Source organism: Globicephala melas, chromosome 15 (assembly GCF_963455315.2).
Source record: "Globicephala melas chromosome 15, mGloMel1.2, whole genome shotgun sequence".
NCBI lineage: Eukaryota > Metazoa > Chordata > Mammalia > Artiodactyla > Delphinidae > Globicephala > Globicephala melas.
The window spans coordinates 22,017,009-22,044,759 of record NC_083328.1 but is presented as its reverse complement, the minus strand read 5'-3'; the positions used below and the strand labels follow the sequence as shown (position 1 = coordinate 22,044,759).

The 27,751-nt window shown below is 43.1% G+C and overlaps 2 protein-coding genes across 9 annotated transcripts in view; one reads left to right on the top strand and one right to left on the bottom strand.

Moving 5' to 3' along the window:
- The window catches only part of REXO5 (RNA exonuclease 5), a 47,460-nt gene extending 34,462 nt beyond the window's left edge, over positions 1 to 12,998 (top strand). For 2 of the 3 annotated variants that reach the window (XM_030871397.2, XM_030871396.3), the window contains exons 16-20: positions 3,098 to 3,190; positions 3,823 to 4,039; positions 4,273 to 4,457; positions 5,387 to 5,505; positions 8,401 to 10,366. In XM_030871397.2, coding sequence (XP_030727257.1) covers positions 3,098 to 3,190; positions 3,823 to 4,039; positions 4,273 to 4,457; positions 5,387 to 5,505; positions 8,401 to 8,473 — 687 coding nt within the window. In that variant the 3' untranslated portion in view covers positions 8,474 to 10,366. Of the gene's footprint in view, positions 1 to 3,097; positions 3,191 to 3,822; positions 4,040 to 4,272; positions 4,458 to 5,386; positions 5,506 to 8,400; positions 10,367 to 10,395 lie in introns of those variants that run through there. The other variant, XM_060285734.2, reaches the window with a different exon arrangement.
- A 4,585-nt stretch (positions 12,999 to 17,583) lies between these two features.
- The window catches only part of DCUN1D3 (defective in cullin neddylation 1 domain containing 3), a 33,299-nt gene continuing 23,131 nt past the window's right edge, over positions 17,584 to 27,751 (bottom strand). For 5 of the 6 annotated variants that reach the window (XM_030871420.2, XM_030871423.2, XM_060285513.2 and 2 more), the window contains 2 exons: positions 19,658 to 20,193; positions 17,584 to 18,367 (listed from right to left, as the gene is read on the bottom strand). In XM_030871420.2, the coding sequence (XP_030727280.1) occupies positions 17,884 to 18,367; positions 19,658 to 20,088 (915 nt within the window). In that variant the 5' untranslated portion in view covers positions 20,089 to 20,193 and the 3' untranslated portion in view covers positions 17,584 to 17,883. Of the gene's footprint in view, positions 18,368 to 19,657; positions 20,194 to 21,508; positions 22,147 to 27,751 lie in introns of those variants that run through there. The other variant, XM_060285512.2, reaches the window with a different exon arrangement.

Sequence of the window (27,751 nt, the reverse complement as noted above, 5' to 3'; positions counted from 1 at the left end):
TTAGTGATTTGAGCTTGATTGTCACCGACTGGAATGTGAGACATGCTCTGTCTCATGGGAACAGTGTTGACCCATAAGAATGTGTGCCCCATATTGCCAGATCTTCTGATTTTTTTGTTTTGAGAATCAAGAAATCTGCCAATTTTCATATTGTTGGCTCCAATTTTCTTAAATATTATGTAAGCCAGACAAAAAATACGTCTAGTGGTTTAATGTAGTTTATGGGCTTCATGCTTGTGACTTCAGCTTTAAATGATAAAATGCCCTTTCAAAAACAGCAGTAGCTTCCATGTGCCGGGAAGTCTGTAGGGCTTAAATCCAAAGTAGGCTCATAGCTGGGTTAAGATACTAGAGGAGTAGGGCTTTTTGTTGTTGTTGCTGTTAGCTCTCCAATCTCTTGGAGTAAGTTTTGTTTATTAGTTTGTTATTTACATAAAAACCCTATAAAGAGTTTAATTATTTTTACTTTTTAAGAAATAATACTTGTATATGGTTTAAAAAATTCATACTTTTTAAAAGGATGTATAGATACATCCTTTTGTATAGATAGAGTAAGCCTCTATCTTCATGGTCATAGCAGGAAGTCAGATAAAGACTAAAGTTACTATATGAAGCAATAACAACATTATAAGCACTATGAGACAGGAAGCCATGAAAAGAATTGAAAATAAAAACTTAGAATATATGTAGAATGATATACAATAACTGGTAACAATGAAGGCCTCCAGGGAGAGAGGAACTAGGTGACTGGGAACAGGGGTTAGGGGAAGACTTTTCACTGTAAATTTTTTTGTACCTTTAGAATTTTGATATAGGCAACTATTAATCTGGTGCATTAAACTATTATGTGTAATAGCTAATAATACAACTAATAACTATTAGGTTTAGTAACTATTAAAGTGAAGCAAAAATTAAAGTCTCTAAAGCGATCTAACTGCAGAATCCTAGATGTTTAAAATGTGCTTTCCCCAAATCTTTTATTGTCTTTCCTACACCTAAAAACAGAAATAAAAAGATCATCCCTGGGAACATAGACTGAGGGATGGGAAAGGGTATTCAAGGAACTGTCACTCCTTCCTGTAAGTCGTCTTGTCTTTTTTTTTCTTTCTTTCTTTTTGTAAAGTATACATAAAATTTGCCTTTTAAACCATTTTTATGTATAGTTCAGTGTTATTAAGTACATTCTCTCTAGAACTTTTTCATCATCCCATACTGAAACTCTGTACCCTTTAAACAGTAACTCCCCAGTCCCCTTTCTCCCAGGCTTATTAACTACTATTGTGTTTCCTGTCTTATAAATTTGACTACTCTATGTATATCATGTAAGTGGAATCCTACAATATTTGTCCTTTTGTGTCTGGCTTATTTCACTTAGCATAATGTCTTCAGGGTTCACCCATGATGTAGTATGTATCAGAATTTCATTTCTTTTCAAGGCTGAATTATATTCCATTGCATGATTATACCACATTTTGTTTATCCATTCGTCCATCGATGAACATTTGAATTGTTTCCACATTTTAGCCATTCTGAATAATGCTACTATGAAATGAACATGGATGTACAAGTATTTGTTTGAGTCCCTGTTTTCAGTTCTTTTGGGCGATATACACAGATGTGGAATTTCTGGGTTAAATGATAATTCATTTCATTTTTTGAGGAACTGCCATACTGTTTTCTATAGCAGCTGCACGATTTTACATTCCCACCCGCAATGCCAAGGGTTCCAACTTCTCCATGTTCCAGCTGACACTTGGGTTTTTTTCTTTTGGTCTTTTTTGTTGTTTGTTTGTTTTTGGCTGCGCCCCATGTGGGATCTTAGTTCCCCGACCAGGGAATGAACCCGTGCCCCGTGCATTGGAAGCTAGGGGGTCCTAACCACTGGACTGCCAGGAATTCCCCTGACACGTGGTTTTTTTTGTTTGTTTTTGGTTTGGGGGGGAGGGTTGTTTAGATAGTAGCCATCCTAATGGGTGTGAAGTATCAATAGTATCTCATGGTTTTGACTTGCAGCTCCCTAATGATTAGTGATGTTGAGCATTTCTTTGTATGCTTATTGGCCATTGGTATATCTTCTTTGGAGAAATGTCTATGCAAGTCCTTTGCCTATTTTTTAATTGGGTTGATTTTTTTGTGTTGAGTTTTAGGAGTTCTCTATATATTTTAGATATGAATCCTTCAGTAGATATGTGATTTGCAAATATTTTCTCCCATTCGTTCTGCTGCCTTTTGACATTGTTGATGGTTGTTCTTTGATACACTTTTTAATTTTGATAAAGTTTAACTTCTCATATTTTTTTTGTTGCCTGTGCCTTTGGTGTCATATTCAGGAATCATTGCCAAATCCAATAAAATGAAGCTTTTCTATGGGAGCACTTTAATCTCCATGATGATGCTGTGGCTCAGACCATCACATAGATTTAGATACTCTGGTGTTAATCAAGTGCGAAATAAGTCAATTTGAAGATGCAAATCCAGTGGAAGAACTTAACCTCCCCAAGCTTGTAGGAAAGCTGCTTGTCTAAAATTAAGCTAATAAGGCAAATGGGAATCTCTACCTGTGACTTGCAGCGGTAACTTTAGTGATTTATAATAAATGGTATGGGGGCTTCTCTGGTGGTGCAGTGGTTGAGAGTCCGCCTGCCGATGCAGGGGACACGGGTTCGTGCCCTGGTCCGGGAAGATCCCACATGCCGTGGAGTGGCTGGGCCCGTGAGCCATGGCTGCTGAGCCTGCGTGTCTGGAGCCTGTGCTCCGCAACGGGAGAGGCCACAACAGTGAGAGGCCCGCGTACCGCAAAATAATAATAATAATAAATGGTATGAACAGCAAGTTGGGTAGTAAAGAATTTGTTAGTGCTTTCCCCATACCACCTAGGGAGAGAAGGCTTCAATTTTAAGTGACAAGATTATTTTCTGAAAACCATGATGATTCCACTTAAAATTGATGGTCTGTGATCACTGTCTAGCCCAGCACAGCAAGAACATCCATTCTGGTGGCTCTGGCCACTGTAGTTTAGGTGGGCCCCGTTCCTAGCCCTGTCTCTGGCAGTTTGAGCCAGGAAAGCAAAAGTAAGGAAATCTTGATTTTTCTGCAGCCACATCTCTGTATACAATACGAAGTCCTGGAAGGTGCCCAGCTGGCCATAGAGTCTTTGGATGGCAGCCTGGTGGAAGGTACCTGCATCAAGGTAGGGTTTCCAGAGAAAGCATAAAGTAGTACACTTCACTCAATCCTGTATTTTCAGTACTTGTATTTACTCAAGCCTGTATTTACAGCACCCTAAGACATAACAGCTTAGACAAGCACCCTCGAGAGGCTTAAGAAACAAGATTTTCTGTAATGGAAAGCCTTCAGCCAAGGCCGGCATTCTTATAGTGGTGACCTAAGACATGATAGCTTTTCATTTTTGTCAAAATCAGCCTGGGCTACATCTTCCATGTACTCTTTATCACTACTTAGACCCCAAATGGTTTTTCAGGGTGGTTTTTTTGTGGTTGCCCTTTAGCTTTCAGGGGAATCAAATGGTATTTTGATGTTTCTTATGCAATTAAACAGAATTTCATTGGTATAGAAGGCAGAGAACTGATGGCAGTTGGTGGGGGAGAGAAGGAAAGGGAAGAGAGTATTATTTACACAAAAATATGTACATTTTGTATTTATTTATCTATTAAGTTTCTACCATAGTCCTTTGGGGCAGTTATCATTAGGTTCCTTGTATAGATACGGAAGCTGCAGAATTAAGCTACTTCCTAGTATGTAACAGGCCTGGGGTTTGAAGTGGTGACTTTTCTACCATTAATGCCATCTTTCCTTGGTTAGGTGCAGAGGCCTGTGACAGAGCTCACCCTTGATTGTGACATCCTTGTGAATGAGCTGGAACAAGATTCTGAGAACCGAGGTACTATATACCTGTCTGGAGTGAGTGAAACCTTCAAGGAACACCTGTTGCAACAGTCCAGCCTCTTCCTGGGCCTGGAAGCTCTGATCTTGCCTAAAGATCTTAAAAATGGAAAGCAGAAAAACTACTGTTTCTTGAGTAAGTCTATGCCATTGAATATAGCCTTGGGAAAGGAGATTAGACATGGTGGTAACATGAGGTCAGAGAAAGGAAATGTTCAACAAGTAATCCCTCCTGGGCTGGACCAGGTCAACATCTCCTGATTTTGTCCTTCTCCCTTGGCTCTGGATGGGCTCCAGCTTGGATGGTGATCAGGTTTTTTGGTTTTGGTTTTGGTCCTTAATAACAGAAGGGGGTATTCTTGTTTTCAGGATTCAAAACTTTTGGCAGTGCCCATAGGGCCCTTGGCATTCTCACAGGCAAGAACTGGAAGCTGAAAGGCAGGCATGCCCTAACCCCCAGGCACCTCCATTCATGGCTCAGGGGCTTACCTCCTGAATCAAGGCCCCCAGGGCTTCGTGTCATACCTCCTCCCTCGGAGCAGGAGGCCGTGCAGGTGAGTGATTAAATGTATCCTGGGGTTAGGGGGGAGAGGTAGCTAGCTACCTTGGTTTGCTGGCTCTGGTGGTTGGCCTTCTGATGTTTATGGAAATTAGACAGGATAGTCCTGCTCAAGTGACACTTAAGCCTTCAGTCTTTTTTTTCCTGCCCTGCCACTAGTCTTACTTCACTCTCCAGTGTCTTCCAGCCCTGGACACACCTTTCTTTCTCAAGATCTCTCATACTTTTGCCCCCTCCAAACTTGCTAAAATCAGGTTTTCCAGGTGTCTCTCCAAGGGACTTTGAGAGGTTAATACAGGCAGTTGGAGAGCTGGACAAGTCTTTAGTGATCTAGGATTTCCTGAAGTGTAGTACATACATACACAATATGATTTTTGGTGGTCATAGATGGACCTCTTTTTTTCACTTTTATTGTTATGAACTTGTTTTTCTAACATTCATTAAAGTATGCAACCACCACATTGAACGTGTGATTTCATGGATAGTATTACTTAGACGAAGCTAAGGAAGAAATTGACTCACTTTAAAGAAAACCATTAGGGAATATGCAACAGAAGGGTGAAGATAGAAGGTGAATGGTTTAAGTTTGGGAAGCCCTGCCGTGGTCTAATGTCCCACACTTAGCAGATGAGGAATAGACACCAGAGCTGGTGAGTGACTTTGCCCAGGTCACAGAGATACTTAATGTCAGAGGCCAGACTAGAGCTCTCCTTAGTGATTTGGTTTCCCTAACTCAGGACCCTAAACTGACTTGGAGGTCTGGGGATGCTGGAGTGGACAAGGAACCCTGCAGTATAGACTCTGGCTTCAGACTGAGGATTTGTACAGAGCCTTTCCCGGGAGCCTGAGGAGGAATGTTGCAGTCCCTCCAAAGGTCAGCGGTGGGTACTCTGACTGAGTGTCAACACCTGGCTTTGATTCTAGATGCTGAACTTGGACCACCCAAAGATAGCAGCCTGGCGCTGGGGCAGGAAGATAGGAAAGCTCTACCACAGCCTGTGCTCAGGCACCCTCTGCCTCATCCTGCTGCCAGGAACTGAGAGGTAAGGACTAAAGGGTTGCCCCTTCATGATTCTGACCTCTGGACTCTCTGGACTTAAGCTTTTCTTGGAGAAAAGCCTTTTGTTGACGTCCAGGCACATAAACGAAAACTGAAATGAATCATCTCTTAACTCTCACAGTTCTAAGAGAGAGGTATTGTATCCCCATGTTACTCGTATTTGCTTTTATAACTACACTTAGTGGTCCCTCAAGGAGACAGCTCATCCCAGTTTAAAGGCAGAGGTCTTAGGTTCTGCAGCCTCTCTGGAACAAGAGGCACTTGAGTAAAAATGGTCAAGAAGTTCTAGGGCAAGGCCCAGGCTTAGATGTGACTATAACCTACCTTTCCCACATATCAGGAGTGTGTTCCTGCCTTCCCTGCCCTTGCCCCCTTTACCATTTATGTTAACTTTTAAGAGATAGGGCCTGTTTTGCTGTTTCTAAGACTGAGGAATACTGGAGCAGGACTCTGGGTCCAGTCCCAGCTGTATCACCTGTCTCTGCTGACAAGTAGTGGCCAAGCCACTTTCCCACTGTGGATCTCAATTTCCCTTTGGTAAAATGAGGGATTTGGAGTAAATCAGTCATTTTCAAATGCTTGAAACTATAAAACCCTTTCTTTAAAAGAAAAATTGATGTTAAATCTTTACTAAGGCATAAAGATGAGCAGTTCTGAAATGGATGAGTAGATATATGAATGAATGTGTATGCTGGGGGAGGAGAGAAAGAGGGAAAGAGGGCTTTTTTTGAAAAAAGCACAGTTTGAAAACCACTGGATTGTATTATTTCTAAAGTCCCTTAAAATTCTGACATTCTAGGATTCTTTCACAGGCCCAAGGTCCCAGGTGGCAAAACATGAATGCCTCAGGCCTTGAAGCCTGGATCAGAAGTTAACTTCCTGTCATAAAATTCTTGTAACATGTATTAGGGCCACTAGTGAAACAGGCTACCTGCTGGGCAGCTTGAGAGAATTACTGTCTCTGAGAAACAGAAATAAGTACTAGGTTTTACAGCAAAAAAAAAAATCTTAGACTGATATACTTCAAACAGGCTTATGGGTAGACTTAACAGCAAGAGGTTTAAAAGTGACCAAAACTTGCCAGAGAAAGAAAAAAGAAAGCTTTTGTTTAAGAGCTTGGACCCTGAGGGGCAAACTTGCCTGGATAAAACTTCTCAGAGCCAGTGTATGGAGGTAGGGGTAAAATAGGGGTTTCCGTGTACCAAGTGGAGTACTTAGCTTGTAGTCCCCATCGTGTGGGTAGACTAGCCAAGAGAGGGCCAAAGCTTTCTTCTCCCAGAAGTAGCTGGGGTGTTCTCAGGGGATGAGGGCTTAGAGGAGGGAGCACTGGGTCAGGGAGCAAAAAAGGCTTAGGTTCTGACTGAGGCAGAGGTCCTAAGGCATGTTTGACAAGTCAGGAGAAAACTCTGGAAATAGCAAATCCTGTAGTAGCAAAACCTGCTGCTACTCCTTTGTTTTAAAAGTTGCACTCGGATTCCCATAGCCACAACGATCAAACCCAGCAGCAGGAGCACGTATTTCCCCAGACTATACGCTTGCTGAGTGACTGACTTCTCTGGGCCTCATCTGTGCAGCTGTCTCCATGACGCCAGCAGATAACACTTGGGAAAGGGTAAAAGTGGCTCAGGAAGAAGGAGTAGCAAGGAGAGTAGAAGGTTTCCTCGTGCTGGGAGCCTGACTCAGCTCTTAATCCTTATACTTCTGGTGACTGCTAAAATTAATACTGAAAATATTAATAATTGCTATAATTCATCAAACCCTTAATGTGTCAAGTACTGCTAAGTGCTTTTATATGCAGTTTTGGTTAAGGTTGTTGAATCTCCATTTAACAAGATGAGAAAAAGGCTCAGATTAAGCAACTTGCCTCCGGTCACCCAGCTAGTAAGTGCACAATTAATATTTGAATTCTGATGGTCTCTAGGTCCAGAGCCACTCTCCAGCACTTAGAGCTCCAGTCCTCCATAGCCAAAAGGCCTGTGGCTTGTTAGCTTAAGTTCAGACATCGGGTGGAGACAGATTCTGTGTTTGTCTTTGCTCATTTCTGCCTCCTTTGCCTTGGAGAGCACCTCAGCGCTCTAACCCAATTCCAAGAATATTCACTACATGGTGGCAGGGAACTAATATGTACCAGATGACTCCTGAATTCTAAGCACTGTGCTAGGTGTTTTACAACATACATTATTAAAAGTTAACGTCTTGTAAAGTTTTTCAAACAGTGCCTGGCACATGATAGGTGCTAGAAAAGTGTTTTAAATAAAGCAAACAAAATTCTAATAGCAGTTTAAAAGGATTCCGATGACAGACTGCCATTATTACCTGGTTTTGTCATCTAATGGTTGTGTGACTTGAGCAAGTTATATAATGCCTATAAGCCTGTTTTTATATTTGAAAAGTGGACATAACAATTGTATCTATATCAGTATCTATATAAGGTACACTAGCTGTTTGGAGGATTAAATGAGAACACATACAGAGTCCTAACTGCTTGACATGCAGTAAGTGCTCCATATATGTTAACATGTTAGCCATTATTGTCTGTAGTCCTCACAAAAGCCCTGTGAGATAGTAATTTTAATATTTCTTTATAGTTGAAGAAACTGAGTCTTAGTTTGAGATCATTCACCCTTAGTTGAGATGTGCCTCACATCTGTTAAGTGGCAGAGCTATATGATTTGATTCTAGGCATCTGGGACTAGTCAATATTCTTTCCATTGGACCATTTTCAGCAGGCAGCTTTCCATAAGCTGTCTACCTGCCTGCCCCCTGCCCCATGGCCCATACACATATCAAAAAAAACCACCTTTTTCCTCTACCTTAGTCTATAACCATTCATTCACCTCTGTCGACAAAAACTATCTTTATTCCTCGTCTGTTGCAGCACTCATGGATCGCTCTCTGGCCTAGGACTGATGGGAATAAAAGATGAAGAGGAAAGCAACATCCTAAACTAGTGTTTGTGAGTCTGCCCACCATTTCCCATGTGCCACATTCTTAATCCCTTGTGGGCAATGGCAGAGAATTTGGTCAGGCTGCAGGCACTCCAGAGGCTGCCAGACCTCTATAGAGTAGACAGTTTGTGGAAACATTGTACCAACTTAAGGAGTCTAGTCCATTTATATGACATGTACAAATTTTCAATAAATGCCTAAAATTCAGACATGTCTCATCTTAAGACAAGGTGAGGGGAGGAAACCAGTTTGTACTTTCTTCGTGTCAGTGGGTTTATACACAGGTATTACAGCAGGTGCTTATTTCATGTAGCGCTCCTATTAAATGGTATACTGTATATAGGTAAGGAAACCAGGAGGAGTGACTTCTCTGTGGAGAAAACCCAGGTATTATGTAGTTTGTCAAAGTGGTAACATCTGTGAAGCAAATTTCTGTAAGGCAAACTGTTTTCTATTAATGGCTTTTATAATATTGAAGGAAAAAGATAGGCAGACTGCGAATCTGGCAGGTCCACCAGAGCAAAGTTGAAGACTGACTCTTTTAGCTTTTAACCAATTCAGGAAGCCCTCTTTCAATTTTCAGGGATGCTTCCTTCCTTTCGGAGTGAGACTGCAGTGCTACCCTTTACCAACAGGTGCCCCCATCACACCAGAGCCCCCCTTAGAAACTCTAATTTCAGTAAAAGCCTTTGCTTTGTTTTTAATCAACTCTCAAATTGTCAACATTCTTTGTTGGAAAGGACATGGGCACAGGCACACACAGTTCCAAAACTGATAGAGATATTAGCTGCCCATGTAGTATGTATCATTACAAAAAATCTTGTTAAATTTCTCTCTACCCTGCAATTCCACTCCTAGAGCAATATCCTCAAAAACATGTATGGAGGAGATGTCATGGGGTTATTCAATGGAATTCTAGGTAGCTATTTTTAAAAATTACGTGTGTGTAAATAAAATCTCTAGTGAAAGAGATCTACAAGAAGCAGCAGTAGACCTCTGGATCCAAACTGCTAGACTCTGAATTCCAGCTTTCCTACTTTTTAGTTAGGTGAGCTTGAATTACTGTAAATTATTTAACCTCTCTGTGCTTGGTACATAATAATGGTATACATCTTATAGGATTGTTGTGAAGATGAGATAGTGCATTTATAGTATATTATAGGTTGTATAAAGCATGGAGAGTTACAGGATAATCTGTATAGTTTGAGTAGAAAAAACTATACAAAGATATGCACAGCCTTGGAACAAAACCTGGAAGGCTGTATACCAAAATATGAACAGTATTTGTCTCTGGCTAGTGGGATTGGCAGATTCGATTTTACCAAATGCTCTTCTGTATATAGGCCATTTTTTTTTTTTAAGTCAGCATATTATTGCTTTCACAGTTAGAAAAAAATAATTAAAATAACTCTCAAGGTTGGGCATTTGAGGCAGTGTTTAATCCTTTAAATGCAACTTCTATGTGATCTGGAAGTTGGTAACCTGGAGCCAGAACTGAAGCTCTTGATTTTGGATGAAGTTCCCCTGTAAAGAGCGAAGTTCCCCAGGTATACTGCTGACATCAGCTGCAAGGCCTTGAGAACATCTTGAAACAATGTTGCTGGATTCTTTCCCCCTGCAGCTGAGCTCCAAAGCTGTGGGAGTTTAGCTGCTGTTTACTTCTTGAGACTCCAGTCCTGAGACACAAAATAAGTGTCTGTCTAGGTTGGCACTTCAGCTGTGCTCCTGGGCCAGTCACTTAACCTTGTTTGAGTCCATTTCTACAGCTGTATAAAATGAGGATGTGTCTACTTTTAAGGATTATTATGAATATTTAAAGATTCAGTTTGTGGAAAATGACCAAAGAGTGGGATACGTATGAATTATTTGCCCTCTCTCAGCCTGTTTCCTCATTTTATTTATTTAATTTTGGCCATACCACTCAGCTTGCCAGTTCCCCGACCAGGGATTGAACCCCGGCTACAGCAGTGAAAGCATGGAATCCTAACCACTAGACCACCAGGGAGCTCCCTTCAGTTTCCTCATTTTAAAGATGGCAACATGAGTACCTACTTCATAAGGTTGTTGTGAGAATTAAACTGGGGAAAGCCTACATTTTATTGAGGATCATCTTCCAACTGCATATTCACAGAGCAGATGAAGGTTCCCTGTGCCAAGAGCACTCCCTTTGCTCCTAGGAAAAGCCAAGGCCATTCCTTTTCCTGGATGGGTGGGGGTGGAAGTTTCCCCACGGGCCCCCAGCTCTAGAACTCGACAGAGATAGGCCTGGACCATAAGGTCTCTGGGGCCCCGGTCTGCACACACTGTTCTTTCAGCTGATGCTCCCACCTTTTGGAAGCCAAAGCTGCCAACTTGGCCTCTTGCAAAACACACATTCCATTCATAAGTGCGTTTGTGCATTTTTCCTCCCACACCCTTCTAGGCAGCCAATGCAGAGCTGCCAAGGCAGCTGCAGCAGCAGCGTCTCATGTTGGGGGAAAGGCAACTTGAAGGGTTTTCAGAGAACACTTGGTTTAGGCTTTGAACACATTACTCCCCAACTTTCTGGCCTCCTCACCCATAGTGGGGTTGTTTAGTAGTACACTCAGCCATGTCATTTTCATTTCCTTTTGTCTCCCTTTTTGTAAATTCTCTTCCCTATTATAAAGGAAATCCATTAATGGAAACTTGAAAAATCTAGAAAAGTTAAAACCATATCTAATCCCACCACTCAGTCAATGACTGCCCCTGTTTTACAATCTTCTATCATACTTTTTCCATTATGCAAAAGCAGTTTTTAATAGCTGCATAATATTCCAACATGTTGATGTGTGCCATAATTTCTAAAACAGTCCCCTATGGTTGGCACTAAGTTGTTCCCAAATGATGCTGCCAATCATATCCTTGCACATACATCTTTGGCAGATAATTATTTCTTGAGGAAAAATTCCTAGAAGTGAAATTACTGGGCTTTTTTAGAAAGTATGAACACTGAAGGATTTTTTAATTCCAGGAAAGTTTTTACCTTGTGTTTGCTAGCATCGATTTGTTTCAAATCTTTGTTAATTTGACAGATTAAAAAAGTTTTTCATTATAGGTTTAATTTGTTTATTTGAATACCCTTTAGATTAATCTTCACTTTATTATTCCCCACACCTCTTAGATTGTCATCTGCTATTTTTTCCAGGTTTTGGCCAACTGTTTTTCCTTAGAGAGTTGTCCATATCCTTTGCTCATGTTTCTGTTGTCTTTTCCATAATGAATTTTCCATTCTGAATTTTTAAGGTCTCTTTACACATTAAGTATAGTGTCCATTTGTCAATTATTGCAAAATTTTGATGGCAGTCTCGTCCTCAAGGATGTTGCCCTCAGAAAGGGAAAGGACCTCCAAGATCTCATCTTCAGTTTCCTTTAGCTGCTTCTTGTTCTTGGCACTTTCCACAATCAACTTGTTCTTTTTCTCTTCCAGTTCTGGCTTCTTCTTGGTGGCCACGATGCCAAGGAGTTGATCTTGGAGGCCCAAGGGGGTGATCATAAAGTTGAGGAGACAGACTTTAACGGTGACTTCAGGGAGATAATGGGGGTTCCTCAAACGGGTTGTGATATATAACTTAAAATCCCTGGAATATTCAGTGATGTTTTCACCAAGCCTCATGTACTCAACCCCTTGCTTTCCTGAGCATAAACAATAACTAGACAGAAAATACAATGAAAGGAAGCTAAGATGTACCACAATTAGACTTCCAGAATGTAAGAGCCAGATGGAGCCATCAGGGATCGTGTTAGTCTAAGCCCCCCATCCTCCCAATTTGGCACAGGGGGAAGTTGAGCCCCCAAGAGGGGCAGTGACTTGTGAAGGGTTGTGTGTGACCATGCCAACCTTCTTCTCTGGATTCCCTGCATTACTCACCTAACAGCCTTTTGGAAACCTTAAACTTGTGTGTCTTAGGTGCTTTATAAATCACAGATGTTCTTCTAAATCCTAACACTGATAGAAATAAGTCTCTTGATTTTGCAGATGACTAAAAGGAAACGCAGAATTTAACTTTCCGAAGGTCACAGAGCAGTAGCACTTGACAGTTTTCAGTTTGCCTCCTTTGCCTTAATCACTGCCAACCTAATAGATGTAGGAGCCAACCATTTAGAACAGTGTTCACTTTTTGTTCTTTGAGGGAATCGACGTCAGTTGCTAAGGTAAGACTGTTTAGGTAGTGGCCCTGTGAGGACTCGTTTGCTTCTTGCCTACAAGTCCTGGGACTCCAAAAGCCATTAAGCTTGGTGAGTGGGAGGTCAACGATCCATGTTTGTAGCTAGGGATCCTGTACCATCTGGATTACTTTACAAAGCACAGGATTTGCCATCCAGTATGTTGGTGGAAGAGGCTCCCGGTGGGTAAAGCTCACCCCAGAATGAAGTCACCGGTTTTTTTTGTTTGTTTGGGGGTTGGTTTTTTGTTTTTGTTTTTTGCAGAATTATCAATAGTCAAGTAAACAAATTTATTAAGTCCAACAGCAGGTTACCTTCCAAATAAAAAAGTGACAATAATGTGTGTAACAAGTTAATTAAAAAATTCAAGGAGCCATTTGGAGAGTGCAACAGTGCAGAGAATAAAAATCAAAGTATTGACTTTTGTCAACAAATTTGTACAACTTCAAGAAACAGACACATTGGTCACAAACCAAGAGGAATCCACAAAGGTGGAGGGTCACATGAGTAGTGGACTCATCACCTCAGCGGGTTAAGGCAGGGTGTCTTATTTGTAGGACCAATTTATCCACGCCCCATCTGCCTATTGCTTCAAATTCCCCCTTTGAAACCTAGAATCTTATTCATTAGTGCAACAGGTAAGAGCAATTAATAACAGACTCAGGGGGCTGGGACCAGGGTCAGAGGGAAGACACTTCTCTCAGAATAAATGTGTGTTGGGAATAAAACCACAGCAGCTGCTGAATGGCTTTGGCAATATCCAAGATTTGTGTTGAAAGTTCCTACTAGGGAAGGTGGGTGGTTGGAAGAGCAGGCTCAGTTTCCAAGAAGAGAAATAGGGAGGAGGATGTGATGCCCTAGTACCTGAATCAGAAGCAGAATCTGATGGTTACTCAATTTTGTCTTTCAATGAGGAAAAACACCTGCAGATCCCCACTGTAAGGCAGTGCCAGTCAAGGTGAACCTGGGTATGTGCTATAATTACAGCTTAGCAAAGGAGTAAACTCTGAAGGGGAAGTGGGTGGGAACCCCTCTATATGAATCAGAAAACAGACTGCATTCAGAGGAAGATCAATGTCACGTGTTCTCAAATGAGTCCCAATTAACACTTTAATGACTTAATAGTCCTTTTAAGTCCATCTTCTTTAAACAAGATACTGCTGGAGTCCCCCAAGGAAGACCTTGTCAATTACCAAGATGTTCAGGTCATCACTAACCAAACATAAGACAGAAATAGCAAAGCGGGCTACTACAGCAAAACAGCAGCTTTCTCCCAGCCCTTATAATTGTGTAATTGGGTCTACCTTTGGGCTTCACTGCACTGAAGACTTGACTTTAAATGCGGCAAGCCAAACACAGTCCTAAATACAGATCTTCTGTTTTTTTTAAACCTATACCAGGTCCTTATCCCAGTAATTTCCTACCGTTGTTTAAATTTGGCATGGTATAGTATATGAGGCCATCACGTGAACTGTGGAGTCCCACACCCTGCAGGCTCCAGCACTGAGGACTGAATTTTGCCACCAGTCCTTGGGAGATCCGTACTGTTTAAAAGACCGAAAATAATGTGTGGCTTAATCTTTCTTTCTTTCCAAAAAGGCTAGTTTGTGCCTTCCTTAGGGAGTTTAATATTGAAAACACTGTCTTGTACGTTTTCTATTGGATTTCCTTGGGGCTGAGGGCTTGGTTGAAATTTGGATCTTTACCCAGCTCTAGATTTTTTTTTCTTATCAGAAGGGTAGAAATGGGATCTTGGACCCAACTCACACATGTGAGCACATCTGGCAGGGAGAACTGCTGAGGCAACTAGCTGAAGCATAGCAAAGTGTCATTACAGGAGGCAGGGCTAAGAATGATACATTCAAATTTGGCAGGGAGAGGGGAAGAGCAATTCAATGAAGCACACTTCATCTCATACAGCTTTCTAATCAATTGCTAAAGAAATACCACAGAAGCTCACACACAAAACCACTGCCAAGGGCTTCCCTGGTGGCGCAGTGGTTGAGAGTCCGCCTGCCGATGCAGGGGACACGGGTTTGTGCCCCGGTCCGGGAAGATCCCACATGCCGCGGAGCAGCTGGGCCCGTGAGCCATGGCCGCTGAGCCTGCGCGTCCGGAGCCTGTTGCTCTGCAACAGGAGAGGCCACAACAGTGAGAGGCCCGCGTACCGCAAAAAAAAAAAAAAAAAAAAAAAAAAACCATTGCCCAAAATCAAGCAATTTCCCAACATATTCAGTTTGTTGTAGCCACTCTGCCTGTTTTCAAAATGGCATCCACAACCTGCCCCTCTCCACACCACCACACCACTCTGGTGTCATATTGTTAAAGTGAAGGGTGCACTGGCTTACTTGAGGGGCATGCATTGACCTCTTCAACTCATTGAGTGAGCAATTACAGCTCACTCATTAAGCAGCAAACCTATCTCTAGGTGAAGAGGAACAGGGACCTTTCATTTCCCACAAGTGCAACTGCAAACCCTACACACACACACTACCTTGGATCCCTTTGCAGAAAACTGCTTTTCATGAGAAAGTTAATGAGCATTGGCCCAGGCTACTGCAGAAGCTTGAATTCCTTGCATTAAAGACTCAAACCTGGAAGGAAACTCCCTCCCTGACCATTCCCTTTTCAGGCTTCTAATTTGCATTTTTGCAACAAATAGACCATTAAATATATAACCCAAAATAATTTTTTTAAATGGTTCTTTTGTTGAGGAAGCTGAAGAGCTGAATTAAAACAAAAAACCACCCATCATAGCACACCTAATGCATGGAATCGTGCCTTCTTATAGGCTGGGGAAAGAATCCAGTTCCTCCAGAGTCCTCAGGATATTCAGCATCTACCTCTTTTGTGCCCTTCTCTCCATACACCCTTCTGATCTGAGACAGAAAAAGCCTTACCTGGCTAGGAGCAGCCTGCCTTTACCCTTATTCAACCTCTACCCAATCCAGAATTGGGAAAAACTGGGGGTTGCACACTGACTGGATGAAAAGGCAGTCTTGTTAACACCTCACTCTAGATGCCCTGACTACAGTTGAGACACAGAACCTGCTAGGACCTCTAGAAACTCTTCATATCAAGGATCTTGTGTCTTAGGCTAGAACAAAGCCAGACATCTGGACTGGGACCCCCGTCAGCTTTCCAGCAGTACTGCCAACCTACTGTGGCTGACTTTAAAGTTTCCCATCCATCCCTCTAAGAAAGGGCAACTGTCAGGGTTAGGATTCAAAAAAGAAAATCTAACTTCAAGTATGTTCCCTATTGTCAATACCAATTTTAGAAAAACATCGACTGCAGAAACTCCTTAAATCATTTGTAAATATGGGAGCCCAGAGCCATAGGCTACTAATAAAGGAACTCAAAATAAGTGATTCCTGCCCAGGCTGAGAAACATACCGGGGAGGGAGATGGGGGTAAGTTGGGGGAGAAAACTCCAAATGTTTAATAGACAAACTTCATTACCTCAAGAGTGTAAATATTTTTTTATTTAAAAGATTCCCTTTTCAATCTGTTCCAAAGTGTTGGAAGCTGAACAGTACGAGTTCCTGCCACCCACCCTTCCAGTACAGTTTTATGAGGACATTTTTTTTTTTAATGGAAAAATAACAAGAGGACCCTCTACTGAAACCAGGTAGGACCAGAGTCAGCTCCTGTGTGGCAGTTTGGCCAAAGCTGGCCTTACGGAGCGAGCACGCAGAGGAGTCTGGGGAACTGGGACTCCCTCTTGTGAGGAAAAGGCTGAGAAAATTAATCTTCTCTTTAATGAAACTGGTCCAAATTCTGATTCAAAAGCCTCCATTATGATGTTCCCTGGCACTCTTCTTATACTATATATATTGAAGGCTCCCTTTTATAGCCAGTTTTAGCAGGCAAAGAAACAAAGAAATATAGATACATATATGTGTATATATATATATTTTATATAGGTAAAATATATACATATCTTATATATGTATATATACATATTTGGGGGTAGGAAAAGGAGAGGTGGGTCATGTAAACCTAAACAGTCATCACATTACCCCAAATGAGCCTGACATTAACAAAGAAGAAAATAAATAACTTCTGGGGGTTAAGTGACAACATGGGTGCAGCAAGAAGGGAAAGGGCACACGTTTTAACTATTAAATACATTTTTATATTTGTTTGGCAGAGTTCAAGCCAGTCCAGGCTTCTGCACTTGCCAGACAAGTAAGCTGATGATACTCAATTAAAAAAAAAATTCAAGCAGAGCTCCATACCACAGTTTTCCTTCAAGTCAGTTGGCCGGCAGGCACAGTTTTCTGACCCCCAGGAACAGAAACTTTGGCTCCAAGGCAAATGAAAAAAAAAAAAAGTATTTCCACTTACAACGTGAAAATACAGAAAGTTCATCAAAGAAAGAAAACTATCAAAGTCTACTTCCAGCAAAACTGAGGTAGCACTGCTTTCTCTGCATTCAATGCTTAAGTGGTTCTCAGTACAATGTGTTCTAAAAAAACCCGCTCACTTGACTGACAGGTGCAGCATGTTGATGGATAAACTCAACATGAAATGCAATAGGTCAAAGAAGGAATGAGCAAGAAGTGAGGAAAATAAGGGTTCCAGATAAATTAGCTTAAAAGGGGGTTGTCACCAGACTACAAATGCTCTTGGCTGGCCTTGGCTCTCCAAGAGCTTTAAATCGCCTGGGAATTAATGCAATGTGGTTAACAGTTAACACTGTTATTCAACTCTGTGTAAATCTTTAAAAATAATTATTACAACCTAAATTCAACGATGTAAACAGCACTACACACAGTACAGACCTGCCCTGAAAAACAAGAATATGCAAAACTGAGATCTGGCACTGTATCGTTTTGTAATGATAATTCAACCTAACTGTCCCATTCCCCCCTCCCTGCTCTACACCCTCCCCCACCCCCCCAAAAAAATCTAATTTGTGCAAGAAGTGGCAGGCTTATTCTATCTGAAGGCTTCAAAAAAAAAAAAAAAAGATACACAACATGTAGCCAGGTTCAGATATTTTGGGGGACCCTCCCCCCAAAAAAGAAATAACCAAAATATCCAAAAAGTGAAGAAAGTGCCTAAAACATGATACAGCATTTTAGAGCCCTTTCAGATACAAGGCAGAGAAAGGTGTAAAGTAGAAAATATCCGGATCTTCAGTAATTTCCAGAAAGGTCCAATTCCTTGGTTGGCTGCAGGGCAGCGGGCAGATCCTTGCTGCTGCTCCTGAGACAGAGCCACTAAGTCTGCTCCTCGGGACATAAGCCCTCGGGCCCTGAGCTGAGTGCACCTCTCCCTTCCCCTTCTCTTTTCCTTCGCTCCATTTCCCACTCCACAAAGGTATCAAAGAGACTTGGCCAGGCCTCATCTTCACTGTAGTTGCTGAGGTCAGGGCCAATCACCTGAGTGAAGTTAAGGAACATGTTCCAAGTGTCCCTGGAGATGCCCTTGATCCCCGAGGGGTTCTCTGTTAGGAAGTTTAGCCACTGGTCCAATACTGGAGGATTGTTCTGGGTAAAGACTAGTTTCCACAGGGCAATGGCTATTTCCCGATGCAGTGACCGCTGCCCTTCTTCAGAGTCCAGGCCGAACTGAAATGTAAACCGGTAGAGATCCTTGAATTTATCCTCTTGTTTGGCTTCTGTTAAGAGGCTAGGGAACCGTGCACAGATCCCATCAATGCTGTCTGCACTTATTGCTTTGCAGCCATCAAAAAACTCCTTCCTGCAACAGGAAGGAGGGGGCACAATTAATCATTGTAAACGGTATAATTTACTGAGAGGCAATATAGTATCATAATTAAGAGGGTAGCTGTGAGGCTGTCTGGATTTGAATGCCAACTCCTCCGCTAACTGTAGTCCTATTTCTTCATCTGCCAAATGGTGAGAATCTACCTTACTTCATAGGGTTCTGGTGAGGACTAAACAAGTTAATATGTCAGCTGCTTCTAATAGTGCCTGGTATATGGTAGACAGCTGATAATGGTTCATTCACTCATCTATTCATCTTTCCAAAGCTAAACTCAAAGTCTCCTGCTCCATGTTCTGCTTCCCATTCTGCAACAGTGATTAAGCTGTAGACTCTCCTCCAAGATGGGGAGTCTCTTCCTGTTTTCCTTTTGATTCTCTAGGGGTTGTTTGTTTTTGGAATATTTTTGGTGACTGCCAAGAGAAGTTTTTGGAGCCAAAGATTCTGGATGAATCTGGGTAACTCTGCCACCAGAGATCAAAGTTCCGTTATTAAAAAACAAAAATTGAGTATGTATTTTTAACATCTATATAATAACACTTTTAGCTTACAACATGGTCTCACATTGACCATCATCTCAGAGATTTCTGCAACTGCTGAAGATAGAATGTCTGAGGTCTGTCGAGTAACCTACCCAGGAACTAAAAATCGTATCGAGGGGTTCTCAAAGTCAATTCTTACTTACTTATAACCCAGTGCTCTGGAAACCACACCTTGCAGTGACCCTGCCATGTTGTCTCCCACAAACAACCTCTATAGGGATGAACGACCATGACAATGTACACAACTACTAGTTGATAACTAGGGCCAGCTGTCCTTGTTGGCGCATAGGCTGGCTAAGGGTAATGTGCAGAGAGCTAGAAGGGGCAACTGGCTTCATGCAGTTACTGAAGCACATCCCCAGTGGCACTCACTATACTGGCACTCAATGCCTAACACGTGATAGGTGTACAATAAACATCGAGTGAGGAAGTGAGTGAATTGACAAGTACAGGAGTGAAAGAAAAGATAAAAGTCAAACAGCAGCGGGGCGGGGCAGCAGCGTGGCAACATGGATTATTCCTCATTTAACTTCAGGCAAGGATGGTTGGTACCCAGTTCTTCAGAGGCTGAATAGCTTTAGAGAAATTGGTCAGAAAAAGAAAATAAGATTTACCCCAAACCCTATGAAGTCAACCCAGTTCTGTCCTAGCTGGGCACCACTCCTCAATGGTGCTCTCTTTCCCTCCTCTGATCACCTGGTGACATGAAGTACTTGTGACTAACCTGGTGAATTTGCACATGGTAGCAGCCTGGAACTTCCAAGCCAAGAGCAGCACTCGAAATTCCGTGGGGTCCACACATAGGTCATTGCAAAAGCGCTCCATGCCTTCCTCCAAAATTGCATCCTCCCGCTCGTCCTTATAGCGCCTGAACAGTTCTTCCAACCTCTGCAAGGAAGACTCCTCGGCATTTGACTTGGGCTCCCTCCCAGCATCTCCTGAGGATGTTGGCAGCTGGCAGGTCTCAGTAGCAGCCTCTGCCTTCTTGGTCCCATTGACAAGGATATCCCCACCTGGCTTGCCACAGGCTGGCAGCTGTTCCTCACGGTGGCCTGCACCCCGCCTCCCATGTGACTTGCTGCTGGGGTCACGGTCTCCATTCTTGCTACCCAGAGTTGATGAGGGATTCTTGCACTTGGTGACACACTGGCCCATGATGCTGGTGGCCTGGCCTCTAGAGTGGCCCCCTCTGGATTGGATGCCCTTGTTGCCACTGGCCCACGTGCCTCAACATGCCATCAGCCAGAGGAGCCAGCCAACCTAGAAGGAAATTAGAAAGCAATCACTGCTGGACAGGGAGACAGAGTATGCAAGCTTCCCTCCAGGGACTGCACACTGGAACACCACTCTGTTTCAATGAGCTAACCATGAACGAGGGGAAATACCCCAAGTTCATCATCACCTCCCTCGCAAGCCCATACCTTCACCTTGGAAATGCAGTGGTTAGAGCACATATGGAGAACCAATAAGGAGAATTCCTAAAATTCTTAAAGGTAACATAGATCACAAAGTTGATTCATGTGCGGAACGCATCAAGGAAGACTACGGTTCTGCCAGAAATATTCCAAAGGAAACTTGTCTTGCCAACTTGCTGTCACATAAGAAAGTGATCTGGACCTGTATTAACCCAGAAGGTACAAATAAAAGGTTCATCTTCTAGTCTCTAATGTCAAAATTCTCGGATGTTCTTTTTAAGTAGGATGAGTAGGAAGAAGGGGTAGCCACATCCAAAACAACTATATAGTTTCATAATGGCCTAAAGATGAGATAAAGAATTTGCAGAGTCAAGACTAACGGCAGAGTCCTAGCCAAATAACAAAGTAAAATTTGTCTTGATTTCTTCAAATTCCTTTCTGGGACCCACCCGCACAGTAGGTGAAATGCCCTTTCTCCACCCTTCCTCTATCCACCTATGGGAGCCATCCACCAAGACTGTTCTCCACGCCAAGGGTCCCAATCGCTGAGCTTCTTTTCTAACCCCCACCCCCAGCAAGGTGGTATGTAGAGGAAAGTCAAGTTCACACTAAATGTGAATGTCCTGTAGGGCCTGCAGGCTTAGTCTTCCAAGATAGCGTCTCCATTTTAAAAGAAGGGCTAATTTACCCAAATACAGTCTCTAAATGACAGAATAACTGCTAGATGAAAAAGAAAAGCCTGCACTGATACATAACAAACATCACAGTGATTTATTTATTACTTAAGTAACGAAAAAGTGGCTTTTAGAGAATTGCTAGAAATTTCTGGGCCAGGGATGAGGTGATTTCTCTGAAGACTCTATCTACTCAGACTCTTATTCTTACCTTCAACTAGCCCACTAGAAGATCCATCTAAAATTTAGTACTTATAAAAGTTTGCTACCTGCTATAATAACTGCAGCCTCTGAAATTATAATGTTAATAGAAATTTAGACCAGGAGCCAGAAGTACAGTCGGGAAAGCAGACCAAATCAATGTCAGTCCCATGGCTCTCCAGCTCTAGGGTCAGGGACCTCCACAGTCCAAATTCAAAGCTCTAAGGAGACTGGCAGTGGGGCAGAAGGGTGATTTTAATGGAAGGCTGGAGCTTTAAACTTTACCTAAAGAATTTTAGCTTCCTCCAAATAGTGCTTGGATAAATTCAGAGTTATCTTCAAAAGGAATTCTAAGGGTATGTTCTGAGTGTATAAGTTTAAAATGATGACCAGAATCATTCCTGTAGTTACCGGAATCACATTGTATCGGGGTGTGTCCCATTGTCCACCTTCAAAGAGAATACATGACAGACATGATTATACATGCCCTGAAAAAAAGACTCGCAGTTTCACTTAGGTTTCAAAAACACGCTGAAACCCTTAGGAGGGTTTTGGTGTGGAAAATGACAGACCCAAGTAAGTTTTTTAAAGCCTTTTTATGCTTTTAGAATATAGCTAGTAAGCCATGAGCACAACTTGTTACAATTTTAAAAGGTAAGGGGTTAATTCTTAGAAGACCAGCATACAAGGGAAGCAACTGTTGAAGCTGAATTATCTCAAAACAAGCAGGACTATACCATGTGGAGGGTCTGGTTTCCAGATTTGTGTTTCTAAAGACTAAAATGCTGAAAGAAACAAAAGGCCCAAACTTACACAGATCCCACATGCTCACAGACTGGCAACTCTAATTCCCAGGCACGCTGACTCACCAGGCTTTGCTGCTCAGCTCCCGCTGCTGAGGGAAGCCCAGGTACCTGGCAGGGTAAGAGGATTTCCTGGTTTCCTACTGACCCACCTACCCCAGGCTACTCACCCCTGCCCCATTGGACAGATGCTGCATTATATCAGCTTCGTCCAAATACTGGCGCCAAGGCCTTCACATAGGGACAGAACAGATGGGCCTCCCAAGAGGCCCTAATCCATTTACCCAACCAGCCCTCCACGTGAGAGCATCTTTGATTACCTGGCACAGCAGTACCAGCTGAAACCTGAAGGCATTTTACATGCCCAGCAGATGAAAAAAAGGAGGGGGAGATCAATTTAGACAGATGGTCAATGAGCAGGTGCCAGGAGGCTGGACCCCTTTCCTCTACTCTGGTCCTTTTCTTTGAAGCAAGTTGTGGTCTCAAGCCAGAAAAAAGTATTTCCAGATCTGGTGGTAAGTGTGGTCCCCTGATTACTCAATGGGCTCCCTTCTTCTGTGTCTCCCCTTTCTTTGGGAAAATAGTTCTGTACCCAGAGATTTCTCAGGCTCAATCATGGTGCTCAGCCGTGTGTCCCAGGGTGGCAGCACTTCAAGTGTTCTAAAGCTGAAAGTTTTCCTGGACCCAGTAGCTGCTGGCTAATAGCTAATAATAGTAGTCATCAATTACTGAGCGCTTGATACCATGCCAGGCACTATGTTAAGCCCTTTATGGACAATAACACTCATACATCCTCACCACAACCCCGTTTAAAGACAGGGAAGCTGAGGCACAAAGAAAATTACCCAAGATCACAAGCAGAACCTGGTATGTCTGGCTTGAGAAACCATGACCTTTCACCACTAGGCTGGACTGCTGAGCCCACCTACATCAGATCACCTCGGGAAAGCCCACCAATGGATGGGTCCCAAGCTCAGCAGTGTCACCACATCAATCACAGAGCAGCAAGTTTTACAATTAGCCACTGGAAAAAAAAAAAAAAAAAAACATGGTCTGTGCCCTGTGCTAAGAAGGGCATCCTAGCCAACTGCCCTCTCCCAGGCAAGCATTAAGACCGTGACGCAGGCAGGCAAGATGCCGTTAGGCTCAGTCTCACTAGAGGCGGGGACTAGAATTAGTCCAAAGTTCTTAAACCTGTGATGTTTCAGCCCACCAGCATGGTTAAAAGCTTCAGGTCTTAAAGTCCTACTCTGCCACCGGATGTTCGACCCTGATCAAAACCTGAATTTCCTCAACCTGCAAAACGGTATCTACTTCAAAGAGCAGTTGTAAGGATTCAGTCAGGAAACGCAGATAAAGGGTATCTGGCACACACTGTCCTCCACACAGAAAACACTTGATATGACAGCCATTATTAACAGCCTGGTAGTATCTGATTAGCCTGATGGAAGCCCCAGCTTGTCCCATCTGAACAATGGGCTCCAGGCTTTGGCTTCCCCAGGCCCAGACAGGCCGCCTATCCTTGCCTTGAGTCATGCAGTTGGGTCTTGCTCAAAAACAGTCTCTTGAACTACAGCACTGACCCTGCTCAAATGCACCATTGGTCAGAAATACCTGGGGGAATCAGATCCTCCACAGGATAAGACTTGTGAATGACGCTGAATAAAATCAAGCTGGGTATTTGCTGTGCGCTCTGGATACTCTGAATTGCTGGTCACTCCCTGTCCCTAACGTGGGACAGCCTTCCAGCCAGCTCCAGACTCCATTCCCTTTCCACTAGGTTCCAGCTCTGTAGATCTGCAAAACAGGATTTCCAACTTGCTACTTATTTATACGCATTTATACTTGCCAGTGGTCCTCCTGCCACCTCTCTGAAGTGGACAGCCTCAGCACAATCTGAGCACCCCAGAGCCAAATTTCACTAACAGAGTATCATTATTAATGAACACCACTTTGTACGTGTTAGTACATTGTAACAGCTACATATAAATGTAGCTCTATGAAATAATTACCCCCATTTTCATAGGAAGAGAAATGGAGGTACACGGAGGTCAACGAGCTATCTAGGAAGGGAGAAACTGGAGCAGGGTCATTAAGAGGAAGAGCTCTGGGAGCAGACAAACCTGGATCTGAATCATGGTGATGGACCAACTTTGTGACCATCAGCATGTAACTTTAATGGGACAGTTGTACCTCATGGTCTGGTGGATAGAGTAAATGAGATAACCCATGTAAAATCCTCTGCCCAATATCTGGCTCATAAAAAGTATTCAGTAAGGGGGCTTCCCTGGTGGCGCAGCGGTTGAGAGTCTGCCTGCCGATGCAGGGGACGCGGGTTCGTGCCCCGGTCCGGGGGGATCCCACGTGCCGCGGAGTGGCTGGGCCCGTGAGCCATGGCCGCTGAGCCTGCGCGTCTGGAGCCTGTGCTCCACAACGGGAGAGGCCACAACAGTGAGAGGCCCACGTACCACCAAAAAAAAAAAAATATTCAGTAAGTGTTAGCCTTTATTACAGTTGTTATTATCACAAAGTTGGTGACAGAATCAAGTCTCCCTTCTAGAACAGTGCTCTTGTCAGCAGCCAGGCCAGGTCTCCTGGGGCAGTTCAGGTATGCTGACGCCCCAAATGCCCACAGCAGCTTTCCTGTTCTTGCAGTAAGTGATTCTGCTCTCCTATTTTAGCTAAAGTGGCATAAATGAGTGAAATGGAGTGAGAGACAAGGAGGGGTGGGAAGAAAGGAAAGGTAGGAAGAAGAATAAAAGGGGCAAAAAAGCCACAAACCAGGAAACCTACTTCTATGCACAGCCTTGGGGGTTTACTTGAAAGACAGTAACTGCTCAGCTTATGCTGGACTAAGACCAGCCTCCAGCTTTCCTCCTTCAGTCTCAGCTCTAACTTCGCCTCTCTCCCTCACTGCTTCCCTGCATCAGCTTCCAGCCTCCCTCCTCCCTGTGCCAGTCCCAGCTGCTGTTCCTGAGGATGGGCTTGGCTGCCTGCCTGGCCCCAGGCCTGGCGCTGGAACTGCTGGGCTGAGGGCAATCCCAGAGGTCATGGTCCCAGTGGCTGCTCTGGCTCCAGAGAGCCAGAGAAGAAGAGACCAGGAAACTGTTTCCATCTCTTAGGCAGTTCCATGAAGTGACAATCAGGCAAGTCCCTGTCTTCTAGGACTTACTATCTACCTCTGCAACAGAGTCACCTCTTATGGAACAGAAGGACCAAGAAGGGCTAAACCACACAAAGACAAATGGAGACAGGAAAGGAGAGTGGAGTGTGGACCAGTGTTATGGAAAGAAAGGTGGAGGGACTGATGAAGAGAAATTGGTGTTTGTGGGACATGGGGCTATATGCTTCACATACATCACCTTCAAACCTCACAACAACCTAGGCTGTCAGAGCCCTTACAGATTAGGAAACTGAGGTTTCTTAACCACTAAGCAGTGGGACTAGGAAATAAAACCAGTCTGTCAAGACTCCAAAATCAACTCAATGGGAAAGTTTCACAGAGAAGATGAGTCTTGTTCTGGGTCTTCAATGACTGGAAGCATAAAGTGGAAAGGAAGAAGGCAAAGGACCAATCTGGTTGGTCCAAGTTGAGACAGGATTTAAAAATGTTTATTAATAGCAATACCTTTTAAGTTACATGTATGTATTGAGGAGACTGACATGAATTATCACATTTAACCCACTACAACTCTATGAGGAAGATAATATAACCTTCACTTTACAGAAGGGGAAACTGAACAGAGTTTCAGGGATTTGGCCTGAGGTGATACAGGAAAACGGATTCAAACCCAGGCAGTGTAATTCTAAACTCACCATTCTACATCACTGGCCTCACTACATACTGTTCTTTGCTATGACGTATGCCAGGATATATCCTTCCCCTAAGGAGATGATGATGGCCCAAGAAGAAAAGATACATTATCAACACCTGATTGTACTCCAGAGGTACTGAGTCAACAGAGTAAACTCCCAGGAAGCCTTCAGTTCCGGTCTGGGATCTCCCTAAGCAATGTGTGTCCTTGAACAACTCCCTTAACCTCTCTGAGTTTGTGTTCCCATGATTAAAATCCTTCCAAGTCTAATACTCCAGGACTACCTTCACGTTTTGGTATCCAGAAAGGCTGAAGTTCTAGATTTGCAAGCCTTCTGAGGACAGGCATTTTGCCTCCTCAGTGAACAGCTCTCATACTTCTTGCCCAAGCCTGTTAGAGCCAAGGGAAAATGAGAAGTCCAAAAAGACACAGAAAGCAGAGCTACTCCAATCTGAACAAGAGGTAAAAGATTACACTGTTTTTGCAGGCTTCCCTGTCCTAATCATCTTAGTTTGAACTCTGCAGGGTCAGGAACAGGCCCTGATGTATGGAAAACAGAGCAAGCTGGCTCACTGTTATAGCTGGCTGGGAGCTAAAAAACAGCGGGCAAAGGCTGGCACCAAAATCCAGTGTCAGCAAGGCACTTGAGATCTACTCTGATGACTTCCTTGAGAGAAGGAACTGATCCAATCCACCCCTCCTATTCTGTTCCCATCTAGGGTCTGTTCAGAAGCAAGAAGCCACTGACGAATGTTGGTGCTTCTACATATTATAGCAATAAGAAACCCATCTTTCCAACTTCCATCCAAACAGTCTGTATAGCTAGTTGGGCGCATGATTTTACTTCTTACTATATATGCCAGACATCCAGCTGCCAGGGGCTGAAGCAGCTGTACTAGCAGAAGCCATCCCCCTGGGGAGTCTCAAAGCAAGACCACAAGAGCCTCTTGATCCCAACTGGCAGCTGCAGATGCTGAATGACCTGAGAAAAAGTTGGGAAATGGGTGGTGTCCATTTATAAACTACTTCCTAGAAAGTAAACTTGCAAAAATAACAGAAGGAAAGACTGAGGGAGTACTTTAAAATGCAAAGTCTTCTGCTTGCTGTCATTTGGAACTTGGGACTTACAAGAGCACCTTTGGAGACTAGGTCTTACCTAGAGCTACTTGGGAGGAAAAGCTGTTTCCCCTGCCAAAGCAAATGAGACGCGTCTGCTATTTTCATGCTTTTAAAAGACTTTCTGTCCTAAAATGTACTGCAAGCAGCAAGCTAAAACAGCAGTTCCAGTTAGGGAGGGGTAGGAACACAAGACTTTCTACATCAACCAATCTCAAAAGTGCAGAAAGAGGGATGGAGGAAAAGTAAAATTTTTAAAAAAGAAAATAAACCAATTGGTTATATTTCTGTAAAATAATCTTAGGTCACAGGACTAAGACCAGTCAGCTTTGTACAAAAGAATTTTTCTTTTCTTTTTAAAGGGTTCTTACATTCCTTACCTTGCATACTTCAGATATACTAAGGATATATATATACAACTGAGGTCCGAGGACTGAAGTCAGTGTGGGCTCGCAAGAACAAATACTACTTGCCAAATACAACCAAGCCAACACACACGTATACTATAAAGTTTCCAAATACCAAAGAATCAAGCATTTTTGGCCTCTGGGTTCCAGAGCTGCTACATGTTTAATCCCACATGACTCAAAACAACCAAAAAAGAGCGGAATTATTCTACTGACCCACACTTGGAATAATTTTGCTGTCACTATTGATCTGGACAAGTCAGACTGTCCACTTATTTGCAAAGTACGCATCATTAACGGGCACCAGATTTCTAGGTTGGCCACTCTTTTTGTTTCTGCACCAGGTTTTTCATTAACTAACTTTCCCTGTTTAAAACCAGAGGGCTG